This window comes from Chlamydotis macqueenii, chromosome 3, assembly GCF_036417535.1.
Source record: "Chlamydotis macqueenii isolate bChlMac1 chromosome 3, bChlMac1.mat, whole genome shotgun sequence".
Taxonomy (NCBI): domain Eukaryota; kingdom Metazoa; phylum Chordata; class Aves; order Otidiformes; family Otididae; genus Chlamydotis; species Chlamydotis macqueenii.
In genome coordinates, this window is record NC_141558.1 from 92,535,570 (window position 1) to 92,549,648 (window position 14,079).

The following is a 14,079-nucleotide window of genomic DNA, read 5'->3' on the forward strand; positions in this document are numbered from 1 at the left end:
TGTTTTGCTTCAAGAAAATGCTGTAAAAACAGAATTAAGGGATTTTCTACATTCAGCTCAGTTTGTGTCTGAGGCAGTATTGTCCAGTATTCTGTGATGAGTGAAGCATCAGAGAATCCTACTTTCACTGAAGACAAGGGGAAATATATGACTGACTTAAGAAGGTCACAAACTTCACCTGTTATACTGCTGTCTGTCCTCCTAAAAAAAAAAATTGTATTTTCACAGAATCTTGTAAAAGCATTGCCTGTGTTTGTATTGATTTCTCTTTGGCTGACTCATTTAATTGCCTGCTTCCTAAGTCTCTGCCCCAAGCCCTTGTAAATAAGGGTTTGCAGATGTGTCTCAAGCTGCTGCCTACCAGGAAACTTCCAGCTCTAGCTACTGAATAAATAAATAATAAAAGATATCTTTTCACTGGTTTTCACCATAAAAATTAAATGGACATCAAATTCTGTGGACTACATGTTAGGCTCTTAAAGGAGTGATGTACCTAGAGCAAAGAACCCCCACAGGTGTATTGACTGATAAACCTAAGGATTAAAATCTACAACCACTGGTGAAGTAGAGGAGGGAGTCTTTTTAATAGATTTTGTTTTCTGGGAAAGAGAAAACTACCAGTGGTACTAATGATTTTTATTAATATGTTTGACTCTAAGACATGAGACTTTTCAGCAGTGGAGAATAATATTAGAATATTGCATTTTTGTTAATAAATTCAAATACAAGAATATACATTTTTTCTGATCTGTAGTTACTTGTCAGTAAAATTAATTGCTATGTGTGAGGGGCAAGCACAATTGAATTGCTGTGGTCTTAGCAGCACTGCAGTGCTTGTGCTGTCTTAGTCATCACAAAGGCAAAGTCCAGGCTGTGAACTGAATTTTTTATTTTCTCTGTAGGGCTTGGTGGTCTTTGCTCTGTGTATGTAGCACTGTCCCTTCGTATACTTGATCATTGCCGATGGTACTCTCCAGCAACCCCAAAGTGCGCAGGGACAGTGGAATCACCAGAGAATACTTTGTTTTCCCTTGTTTCAGTTGGCTATTCCTGCTATCTTAGTTCATTTAAAAAAGAATTGAGTTGCCTTTTGGCCACAATACAAATGAAAGCTTTAAGGTAAATAAATAGCTTCCCTTAGCTGAAGCTCTCATATTGTCCAGTGCCTGTGAAACATCCATAAAGTACCTGCATCTGCCTGGAAGCAGATTCCTGGCTAGTGTTTCTTGTGTGTATGTGGCTTAACCTCTTGCATGTTTATCTGAGACTGGAAAACCACAAACTTTTGTGGCACCTCTGCAGCTTTTTAAAAAGCATCTGTATAAACCCCGGGCTGTATCTGGGTGTGTTCTCACTTGTGCTACCACAACCGTGGTGCGAGGTGTAAAATAGGGATGAGTGACTGTAAATGTTATCGATGTGCTGAAGTCACATCGTGCTAGAGCTGTCATCTCCTAAAACCTCACCTAGATCTCAACGAGGTGGCTTGGGATTTTGGCACCCCACGTGTGTGAAGCAGATGAAGGAAGGGAGGTCATATATCGGAATGATCTGACTATTTAAACAAATTTTGTGGAAGAAAGCACGTAACTTCATCTTTACTTCATGAAAATGCACCTGACTAGAGTATGTGCTCAGTGCAGCTGCTGTCTCTGTAGCTTGTGATACCCCATATACAAGGATACCCCACAAATACTGGGGCGACAGCCAAAGGAGGCATTTCTAAAAGCAGGTATCCACCTCACGGGAGGCAAAAGATTGAATTCTTCCTAGGTAGAAAGCCTGCAGCTCTGTGTCATGTTCATTATAGCACTTGGTCAAAGCTTTCTTGACCCATGTTCAGTGTAATTAAAAACAAATCCCTCAAATCCAAGAATTGTTTGGAAAGGATTCTGTGATGCTGGGGCTGTGTGTATAGACATGTTCTCATGCTTGCTTTAATTGTATGGATTTGGTCATAGGAGCTGCTGGACTCCAGCACTTCCATTGATTTGTCACAGTCTACAAATCCTGGAGTTTCTTAACACCACGAGGAGTAGAAATCACTTCAAGAAAATAATTGTGTGTATTTTCTGTGGAGGCATTATGCAGAATTTCATTACATTTATATTAGAATAATTTGAGATGCATTTTGCTTTATTTACACTATTTTCAGGCTGTTTTCCGTTTGCCTAAATGAAACCCTTTTGATGCTCTTGCTTGTCTGGCTGGCTGTAAACCAGGTATTTAAACAAAAATAAAGAGTTGCCAGTTTTGCCAGCTGGGGATGAGAACCCGGCTGGTGATATGCGGGTTCGGGAGGCAGTTAATCCAGCTTTTATGCTTTTTTATGATTTTATGTAAAAAGAGGTTAAAAATCACATTTGGCTCTTTCTTTGTATCACTGTTTTGTTGCTGTTGTGGGAATGCAGCAAAAGGTTGCTCATACTTTTTATTATTATTAGGTAAAGTCCTGCATAAATTAGGTAAAGCCCCAGATACAGTTTGCTTTAGCTACTGGCCATGTGATTTGCCTTGTTCAGCGAATCATGCGTTTTATCTTCCCTTTCCCTTCTTCTATTAAATCACTCATAAAAACCACACCTCAACTTACTTGTAAAATGAATCTACCACGGCCTTACAATTTTATATATCTCACTAGCCTCAAAAGAAAAGAGTAGCTCACTGTACAAATAGCAGAAATGCTAGCGGTGCCAACAGATACAGTAGAAAAAATAGAAAAGGCTTTTATTCTGTGGCAGGAGAAACGGTGATTTAAAGACAAGTGTCACAGATTTCATAGAGAGTTTTTCAGCAAATAGCTTGCAATATGTTCAAACTCACAAAACGTTTAATTAATTTTAAAATGCAGGCGTTATTTTAGTTAGTTTTTTCATATGTACTTATTCAGATAATTTGTTGTATTTTACACTTTCCAAAATTTCACCCTCTATTTGGAAATATCGATGATGTAACGAGTCTGTGTGTTTTGGCACAGTTGTAAATAGTATATGTTAATGTGTTAATATTTATGATTTTTTTAATCTTATATGCACAAGAGGGATTTGTAATACGCTTCTTTTCATCATGTTTCTACTACTAATCCTTAAGGACAAGTGAAAACTAGGAATATGGATACATTAATTACTCCGGGATTGCCATACTGGATCCAATTGCGTTTTGTTGCTGCTAATAGCATGTACCAGATACCTGAGAGCAGGGCTGGGTTTATTAGGAGAGAAAAGCTCCACACCCCTGGTTAGGGCTGGCCAGGGCAGTGCACATGTGCTATGGTCTGGTCACGGCCACTTAGCGTCCCCCGACTGTGTCTGCCCTTACTTCAGAGGAAATTGTTGGAAGTCATTTCACAGTTTTTAGACAATCACAGGACAATGTACTCATGGAAAAAGGTTATTCCTGATCTGTTAGAGGTTGCCTTATTCATTAAAGCCTGAAAGCTTTACTGCACGTCACAAGATTTCACTACTATATATCTAAATGACTGTTCCTGTGTGTCTCCTTACCGTTTGAATCTGGGTGAGCTCTTGGTGGTGGTGATTGCATGTGTCTGTGTGTGGTAAAAAGTACTTTGTTTTCTGTGGATTAGTTTATTTTTTAAAAAAAATAATTTGTATGTTCTGCTTTTCAGAATCTGCCTTATACAGAAATAATTCTTTATAAAGAATTATTTAATTCCTTATAAATAGAGTCCAACTGTATTAGTTGCATTTGTTGGATCTTTTGAACTGTTTATCATTTAATTTCTTGTTTTTCTTGTTTTAAGGTTTTTGCCTCTTTAATAGATCTTTCTGCAGCAAATATTGGCAATTTGGTACATACAGTTGTAGTGCCTTCTGCATTACCCTTTATTAACTTCTAACTCTTCTATCTTTATTGAGTAAAAGGGTGTGATCTTCTAGCTTCTAGAAATTCTCAGGTGTTGGAATTATATATCCATATATACAGTAGCCTTCAGTTTCCTTATTGCTTGTGGTTTCATTATGGGTGTATGCTGCTGTTGTGTTGTCTCCGTTTCTACAGTTTAATATGAAGGTGCATTAAGGTCAAGATACACTGCTTAGATTCCTTATTCCAATTCTGTGGAGCTGCTGGGAGAAGGGCTGGGGAGTAGGTTGTTGTTAGGCACTCAACATTGGAGGCATTACGTTAACAAATTCCATAAATATTACCATATTTCTGTGATCACATAATGTCATGTAAACATAGTGTCATAGTAAACATAGTGTCATAGTAAACATAGTGTCATACAAACATTGTAATATTTCTTTGTATTAGCAAACAGTTCAGCTGCTTGGACTACAGATTAAACTGTCAGGAGAAACATTGAGGACTTTTATATAAACAAAGATCATGAAGAAGCTAAGCTTATCTTAGTAAGATTAAGGTGTGTCTAAATTTGAGGCTTTGTTCTTACAGGTGGGGTAAGGAGAGAGGAAGTGACTGAGCAAGGAGATGCTTCACTTCTTCTCCCAGAATGCTAACCAAGGCAGTAGTGCCCATAGATGATGTGTCTCTTCCTAAAACTGTGTATGCTATAAATGGGATGGATATAGGAAAGGGGAAAATGCAGTCATGATCATTTTGAGCAGATCATTCTCAATTTTCTGTTTTACTTTTAACAGTATGGTCCCCGGTATGCCTGGAATTTCAGTGAGCTCAACTGCAGTTGCATGTATTGAGCCAGGTTCAGGGAGTCCTTGTAGCACACTGAAGTTAAGTCTTGGAAACGCATCCATAAAGAGATGCATCAAACAGTCTGAAATCATCGTGTCTGAATGTCTTAGAACTTGTTTTGGTTTCTGTCTTAGGTATTGGAAGATAATGACTATGGTCGTGCAGTGGACTGGTGGGGATTAGGAGTTGTCATGTATGAAATGATGTGTGGAAGATTACCGTTCTACAACCAAGATCATGAAAAACTATTTGAACTGATACTAATGGAGGACATAAAATTTCCTCGAACTCTGTCTGCAGATGCAAAATCATTACTATCAGGCCTACTGATAAAGGATCCAAATAAGCGGTAAGTGAAATTACTTGGGTATACAGGCATAATAAATACTCTAATTATGCTGGGTAATGTGAAAATAGGCCAGCGGTGCTCTTCTCTGAGCAGCTAGATAGGAAGATACTGAGAAGTCTGGAGACTGCAGGCTAACTGGGATGCTTAGCAGAGATGTAGAGAATTTTACAATGAATAGTTGAGAAACAAAGAGGAAGGCAGCTTGGAAATGAGAATAACTTTATACCTAGTTACTGCAAGGCTGAGGTAGTAGTCCAGAATATTTTTGTAATTTGACAGCAGGGTAATACCAATACAGATTTTTTTTTTCCTTGGTTGTGGGAATGATTGCTCCTTGCAATAAATGCTTTAGAGAGGAATTTATCTTATTTAAAAGGCTGCTTTTAAAATTAAACACAATGAAACATAATGAAACACAAACTACTTCTGTCACTCTTCTTGTCAATATTTAACATATATGGGCTGCTTGTTCAGTTAAGATTAACTTTTTTCCTGTTGTAGCTCCTTTCTGTTGACCAGTAGGATAGCCAGTCTCAGGAAGAAGTTAGACGGGAGCTGAGCAGTCCTGAAAGTCCCTGTGCTGTTGAAAGGGGCAGAGCTTCCCTTCACTGGATGTGTGATTCTTTCTCCACCAACAGCAGCAGCTCAAGGGAGCTCACTAAATTTCTTGAGTCAAATTTGACTTGCTAATACAACAAAAACCAGTTCTTCCTTGTTTTCTCTTTGCGGGGTTAGTTTTCTTCCAGGTTAGTGAGCTGACTCAGCTCACGGTCGTCAGTGGGAATGATGCTGTAGAGGCAAGTGAGAGGGGAGAAGTATGGGTAAGGGTGGGACCCTCCTCTTTTGGCAGCAGTGACTGCTTCTGTGAGCTTAAATCACTTTGGACAAGTTCACCAAAAGTAGGTGGAATTCACTAGATCACAAGATGATTTGCCAGAGTCTGGCTTTGGCAAGTTGTGGGCCACAGTGAGTAGTGCAGTTATTTACAATGACCTTTAGATAACCTTCTCAGCAGGCCTACAATTTATTAATTTATACTAATTGACTCAGATTGAGACTATTTTATGGTAATTGGTTAATTGTTACAGCACCCAGATGCAACAGCAGTGAGCACTGTATAAAAATTATATGTGAGTCATTACTGATTCAGTGCCTGGCACCTCCTTGGCAAAATTTTATGTCTGCATTGTTGGATTGATTTGGGTTTTTAATAGTGTCAGAACTTTAGTTGGTCTTTCAAGAAAACGAAACTTAAGTATGTGTTTAAAATGAATGAATTATTAAAAAATCTCATCATAGACTGTAACAAACACTGTAGTTGGATTAATCAAGGAGAATAGACCATGGCATGGCTACTTCTGCGATCACATTTTCTCTCAGTATCACTTGAATTCATATTAAACAGGTGAGAATTACATATTATATGGGTGAAAATTGTTCCCAGATAGTAAAAACCAAATGGTCACTTTTCCAACCATTACAATAACTTAATCTCCCTTTAAGAGTAATGCTTGTTTAATATGTTTCTTTTTTTACCCCACTCTCTTTAGACTTGGTGGAGGCCCAGATGATGCAAAAGAAATCATGCGTCATAGTTTCTTTGCTGGAGTAAACTGGCAAGATGTATATGATAAAAAGGTATGTCTTGATATGACATTGAATAATCTGGCTTCTGCAAGCTGGTTTCAACTGATATTCATAGGACTGCTGCTCTCTGAAGTTCATCACGTTTTTCTCTGCAACTTTTTGTGTTAATACAAATGAATAATTATTCTGAACTAGGTGTACTTACTTAATCTTTTATTTTTTCAGTAATAATTTGTCAGTAGACCAAAAATAAATTTTGCAAACCAACCTAAACTCAGGAAAGATTTTTCTTTTATTGTGTAAATGTCCAGATCTTCTCCTTTCCTTTTTTCTTCCTGGGCCTCCAAGAGAAAAGTAGGTGTATGACTCGAGATAATGTGAGAAAATGTAATGGAAGTTTATCCTGAATTGTCTTTTTATTTCTGCCTTTTATTGAGAAGTTGTTTTATAGAAATAGGAAAATGAAGTGATTGAAAGGGCCTTATAGCAAAAATCTACTTTCTGATTGTTTGTGTTTAAGTAGAAATATTTTTCAAATTTATTTTTAAAGAGATATCGAAGAAAATTAAAATAGAATTAAAACATTGAGCCAAAACAGCTTGTGGAGAAAGTGAGTACTGGGAATTGAATGGAAACAGTTTTCTCTAAACCCAGTCCTGTTCCTGTAGTGATCAACACTTTGGGGATGATTTTAGAAAATGAATTTATCTTACTCAGTACTGAAACTCTCGTTTAACTGAAGTTGTTTTATATACAGAAGCTGATTTTATCTCAGTACTTGTGTAAGAATTTACTTGTTGCTGTAAACCTCTTCTACTTTGATAAAGTCTTTTTTTTTTTCCCAACTGCTTTACATTGTTAACCTGCCAGTTGAGCTGCGTAATTTGAAAGATAGATTTTTCTCCTTTTTTCACTTTGTTCAAATAAAAGGAAAATGGAAGACATACAAATGAGCAGAATATGTTTATGCTACAATGTCAATGATACAAACTGTTTTTTCAGTTGTTGTTGAACTGAGATTTTAAAAATGTGTGGTTGTTGGTGTGGTACTTCTATGACAAATACCAGAATTGAAATAAGAGCCTGTATATGATGATACAAAATATGGTACTCTGAAGTTACTTGATACAAGTGTGATTGTATCAGGCAGTATCATGAGCTTTCAAGAAACTCTAAAATAAATAATCAGAGCAAGTGTATTCATCAGGTTACTTCATGAGCTGAGCCACTAGTTGGATATGTAAGGACAATGCAGGGAAGCACTTTGAGGATAAAATCTAAAAATACAAGTTGAAGATCTTTCTGGAGTTTTAAAAAAAAACACTAAAATCAATTGGATTGCATTGTGCTAGGAGTGGGTGACAAAGAAAAAGTTGTTACATTACTCTGGCTTTGTTGAAAAATATTTCTTAATTATTTTACATTAGAAATAGAGCTCTCAATTCTACACTGTGTTCAACATCATATTTAGTTAAGAAAATCTAGATACTTAACTTTAAGCATGCTGTTTGAATCTTTTGAAATCAACATGGCAAATATCTTTCAGTCAAGATCTTATTCTGGACTATTAAAATAAAATAAGGCATTTTGCAGGTATAAATATATATATACACATACATTTATATGAATGTATATAAATATATAAAATATAAGTGTAGATATTTTGCTTTTATGCTGATGGAGGTGGATATGGCTTATTGGAGTATTATAACCGGAGAAATTGTAGTCATTCATTGTTTACTCTGTCCACTGTTGCTTTGAGAAACTAAATTTGCCAGTAAAAAATCAATTGAATTTCCTCAGTTGCACAGTTAACTTCAAGGATCATAGGAATTGGTTTTGTGCAGGATTGGCACACGGGGTATTCTTTATGGAAAAATAAGCCATGAAAATGACTTCTGACAGTATGTTTTTCTGTTTAATTAAAAAGTAGTTTTGTTCCTACTACAAAGCCATTTGTCTGATAGGTTAAAATATCCAGTTGTTCCTTCTGCACATACAGTCTTATCAGCTCTGAAGTATGCAGAGTAAAGCTGTGCTCTGAAATACAAACTTCAGAGGTAATAATAATAAGGTTAATGAACTTTCACTGATTATGTTTATTAGAAGGCTTACATTAATATTTTTGAGGTTTTGGTATTCTAAAATAACTTGGGAGGAATATGCATCAAACATTTGATTTTTCAAATAGATTTATTCTATGCTTGCTTCTGTTGCTGTTTATTATTAGTAGCATAGTCTTCAGCTCTAGGGTCACTTGATGAAATTGATAGTTGATATAACTATTTGCATAGTAAAAATATTTCACGGTATTCTTGCCTGAGGTTCATGCACCATGAAACTGTAATTTTCTGGCTACATTTCAGGAGTATGTTTCTGTTAGCAATGAAAGAACTGAAGTTCACATTCAGAATAATGGAAACCAAAAAATCATGTGTATTCTAAGTAGTTGCTGGAGGATCGTTTTGTACGTGTGCACACTATGCTCCTGTGCTACTAATTTTGTCATTTTTACTGGAGATTAAGGACATCTTGATAGTTACTAGGTTATCACTTTACTGGTGTGATTAGAGACAGAATTACAGATCTGTAAACTTCGAGTATTTCATGCAACAACAGTAGCTCTGTCAGGTCAAATAGATCCAAATGGTCAAATGGAATTATTAGCTCTCTGATCCTGCTATCTAATTAAAGTAATTTGGTACTACACAACGATAATAAAATGTTGTATGGCACACTGGAGCAGGGAAGGTCGTTGCCTTTAAATGAGAAATGTATAGTAGTTAGCATTTGTGATCACATGTATTTATTTTTGGCAGAAAAACCATGAGGGCATATGAAAGGGAGCAGCCTGTGCCAAGTTCTTCCTGTGATCATCTCAGCCCTGATGAGTTTTTATCTCTGTCTGAGTATGAGAAATTGAATAGTTTGGCAAACTCCAAAGACTTCAAAAGGCCATATTCTTCTAAATAAAATATTTGTATTATTTTTAGCTAGAATCAGGAAGCCTTTTGAAATTTTTCTGTTACTCATTTAAGAATTGTTTTAGCGTATTTTTATTTGGATTGCAGAAATATTCTGAAGTTGTTGGATATTCTCTCTAGGGTCTTTCACCAAACAAAAACCACATGGGCATTAACTTAAAGGTAGGAATTTGGGTACGTCTTCAGGCTTGCAGCTTGAAGCACTTGCGTAGTCTCACGTCAAAGGAGATCCAGGCCTTTCAGCAAAGCCTGTGTTTCCTGCTGCGTGTAATATGGATGAAAGAAGAAGAAAGAAACCATACGGGAATTTAGGCTGAGATACATACATCTCCTTCTGCTTTTTCATAATGCCTCCGAGTGTTCCTGAAGCAAATTACAGAGTGCTAACAAATTTATTTGTTAGTACTGGGAAGGAAGCAGGGGCAAGCGGCTGTAATGGTTGAAGCTGGGGTGTCTGACTTTGCTGCAGGCACCTATCTCAGTGTGGAGGCAGAGGATTCCAGCGTGAAGTCCGACAGCTGCAAGAAGCTGTTCCTTACCCTTGAGCTGTGACTACCTTTGCTTTACTCAAGACATAATAACGGCAGATGATGAAATCCCATGACTGGAGCCCTGAGTTCAGGCCTGGCAAAATCTGCAGTGTAACTGTAGTCTTAAATGCATGTTTAAGTACTTTCATGCATCAGATTTTAAGAAAAAAAAGACAGGAGGGAAATAGGAAAATACCAACATCTGGTTTTAGGACGTTGCTATTTGAGTCCTACTATTTTTGAACAATTATCTGTGGGACAACAAAGCCTGTAGACATGACCCTCGTTACTTGCTTTTGTGTTGTTGCCATGCGAAGTAGTAAAAAGATCAGAAAACTGCTAACCAATCTGATCTTTTCATTATTTTTCCAGTGATATGTTAAACTGTATGGGCAGACCTAGAGAGTGACTACCATCCCTTCCCCCAGCTGCTTGAATTTACAGGGAGGAAAAATACACATGAGGGTGTCTGAATCTTAAACTTGTTGCTGTAGTCCTGGGGGCTGTGGCTTCTCTCTGTCTGTTGTGTTGTATCACTTGGAAAACAGAGTTTGTCCATGGGCAAAACCCCCTGTTGAAGCCTGCCTTCCTGTGGATTTGCGCTCAGTGTCCTTCCACCGCTGAAATCCCAGCTCTTCCTCCTCCCCCTGCCTAGGACCACCACCACATGCAGCGTCCTACCAGGGTCTGTGGGGTATTTCCAGCTCCCAGCTGTGCTGCGGCCTGGGCAGAACCGGCTATGGGGATGAACCAGTCCCTGCGTGAATGCTTACTGACTGGCTTGAAGCTCAACTCAAATTACCGTCTTTCCTTCAGTGGAAACCCTAGTTTGAGGGGATGGACAGGGATGTCTCTCTTCTATTCAGTGAACTAGATTCAGAAATTCTGTGGGAAGTGTCTGTGTGCCTAGTCTTTCCTCCGTCGTGGTGGGTTTGCCCAGCCATTCTGAAGTTTTTAGGGAAGGGCGTACAGACTGATAGAGTGTGTAATCTCAGCGGCTCCTGTTCCCTTTGGTAACTGAGCTAATAGCAGAAAAAGGACAACAAATTATTGTTAGGAAAGGAAAACACTCTTTTAAAGGACTTACATATTTTAAATTAAAATATTGTTGAGGATCTAATTCTGAAAGACTGAACTAAGGTTTTGTGTTGTTAGTATCTCTGCATGATTTTTAGGGTCACCAAGCATTTGCTTTGTATAAATGAGGGAACACATTAACAGGCATGCATCAGAAATATATAAAATTTCGAGACAAGCTTTGCTAGTGTCTTTTAAAAATGTTGTAGTATGTTGTAAGTTAATGAATTCCTGTTTATCTGAAAATAGACTGTTTACTTGGAATGTCATTTAGTAAGTTAGTTAGTTTGTTGACACAAATACATTTATTTTTTGAGCTGAGAAGTCTGTTTGTGAATTGTGACATTATTTCAGCGCTTCCAGCTGTGCATGCTTGTGATGAAATACAAAGGCATATTTCAGTGATGTGACCTCATTCTCTTCTCACAGTTTAACTTATTTTTTCCACCATTCTGATTTTGCTAATATGTCTCTTCTCTTTGATTCTTGAAAATAACAACTTTGCAGTTTTGGTTACCCAGGAAATTTTAAGGTAGATAAAAGTTTGATTTCTGGACATCAAATCATAAACACTTAATTACCAATACTTAATTAACTTTCATAGTCCGGAAGAACTGTAACATTTGACAGTGTTTTTCACGTATGTCAGACTTGAATAATAAAGACCTAGATGGAAATTGCTGAAATACAGCATATGATGACAATACAAGGCATTATTGAAATACCTTTTTTGTATTTATTTTTAGTCAAAATACATGAGCTGTGAGAAAAGCAGAATTAATCTCATACATTGTAATTTATTAATAAAGAAGAGGCATACATGTTGGGATGCAGCAGTGATTTTTTTTTTAAATTGGATAACTTGAAATATTGTACTGAAGTTGAACCGTAAGTAAGATTCAAATAGTTATTCCTTATGAATAAACCTTGAAATTGAACAACAGTGCTTACTCTTTAGTATTTATATGATATGTAAAGAATTAGTATGTTTGGGAGTTTTGAGATTATAATCTAGTTACCTAGTTTATTTAATTGAATAATTCAGTGGAGGCGGTGTATAGCTACCCCTCTTATTCCTTTCATACTTTGTCTCAGAGTACTTTTCAGCTGCAGTCTGTTGGTGGATGAAATTCTTAAAGTAGTGTTATGTTTTGAGTTCATTGGAAGGAAAATTCCCTTTAAATTAAAAGATGAATGAAGATCAGATTGATTTAAGCATCATACTTTTCATTTGGCAGATCGAATGCATCACAGTCACTTTGCAGTAGCTTCAGCCATTGCCTATGCAACACCAAGACAAACGATTCCTGTCAGGTTATCTTTGAGCAAATAATGTTACGTGTTTTCTCTCACACTGAAGTATTTATGTGGTTGTTCAGTAAGCGTGAGAAAGCTCAAAGTGTAGGACAGAGCCTGTCTGTTCATCTCCGTGTGACTGTTACAGTCAGGTACTGTACCTGCCCCTTTCCTTCCCCCAGGAGATGGGTGGCAAGTTTCCCAGGTCTTGAACTGTAGAAAAACAGTGGTGTTTCTCACACGCTGCTCTTGATGGATGCCAAATGGAAATGCCATTGACTGCAGATAATAAAGACACTGAGAATTTGATACTGCTTCTGCTGTCATTTCTAACACCAAGCCTTGGGAATGGCCAGGGCAGGTTCAGCTTGACAGATGGGTGTGAAATTGGATTTTTGTCTTGAACATCAGCTCTTACAGTCAGTGAACTCACACTGAGTTTAGACTTTTATTTCTTTGTGTACACACACACTCACATAAATATATATATGTATGTGTGTGTGTGTGCGTGCAATGGATGAACACAGAAGTTCTGTGTTTCTGGTCCTTTGGAGTAAATTGCTGGGTGCTGAAGGTGCAGTTTCCTGTCTGGTTTGAGTGAAATTTGCCTCAATTTGCACAGATCGCTAGAGGAGGAAAATCGTCCGGTACTAAAGCTCAGCAGCCGGGACTGAGCAGAGCAATTCTCACACAGACCAACAAAGCCTGTGCTTAACAAAAGCTCATCTTACTCCCTTTGGATGCAGGTTACTGGGTGTGCCTTGCAGCAATAGCAGCTGGATACCATTTCCTTGTGGCACCAGACATGAAATGCTGCTGGGGTAGAGAGGCATCTTCACGTTATGATCATCAGAGCTGTAGTTAATGTTGGGTGTTCTGTTCTTTGTCATTGAACTTCAGCTTCACTCTCCCTTGGGATGTACTGGAGAAGCTTCAGAGTCAGTCTAAGTGGTTATCTCTGCAGCAGTTGCACCTCATTTGTCTTTCTAACAGTTTCACTACAGCTGAAATTTACAGAGATTTTGCTTTCTTTTTTTAAATAAAATGTGACAGTTAATGAACAAAGGTGGCACACCTCCAAGAAAGACAACTGCCAAGTTTCTGTAGCGTGGCCTGGTGTGTTGGTGGCATGGCTTACAAAACCTGTCTCGAATGGCTCAGTCTCTAGTCTCCTGAATGTGGTGTTGAAGTACCGTCTCCCTCTGTGTACACTTGCATGCATCATTTGTACATATTCTGTGCTTCTGCTTTGTCTGAAATGTTGTGAGGAAAGGATTTCTTACCACATTTCTCTCATTTTCTTCTGGAGGTGATGCCTGAGCTCCATGTGCCCATTCCTCATTTCTTGACAAGAATTCTGCAGGAACCAGTAAATTATTTTAGAGCAGCTCCCATTAGACTTGGGAGTGTGTCTTGCAATATACCAACAAATACATGAAGGTCAGAGAAATCATTTACCTGGGGGAGTGGGAGGTGTGCCTTTGGTGGCAGTTCAGGGGTCTGGAGTGGGATGTCCACAAGACTTTATCTGCAGCTGGTTTGCTGTAGCTGGGGCAGAGCGGGTCGAAAGGAGTGATCCCCA

The 14,079-nt window shown here is 37.8% G+C and overlaps 1 protein-coding gene across 3 annotated transcripts in view; it reads left to right on the top strand.

Moving 5' to 3' along the window:
• Nucleotides 1-14,079, top strand: part of AKT3 (AKT serine/threonine kinase 3) — a 150,466-nt gene that overhangs the window by 126,812 nt on the left and 9,575 nt on the right. For all 3 annotated transcript variants that reach the window (XM_086743470.1, XM_086743471.1, XM_086743472.1), the window contains exons 11-12: nt 4,809-5,023; nt 6,574-6,661. In XM_086743470.1, the coding sequence (XP_086599596.1) occupies nt 4,809-5,023; nt 6,574-6,661 (303 nt within the window). The remainder of the gene's footprint in view (nt 1-4,808; nt 5,024-6,573; nt 6,662-14,079) is intronic.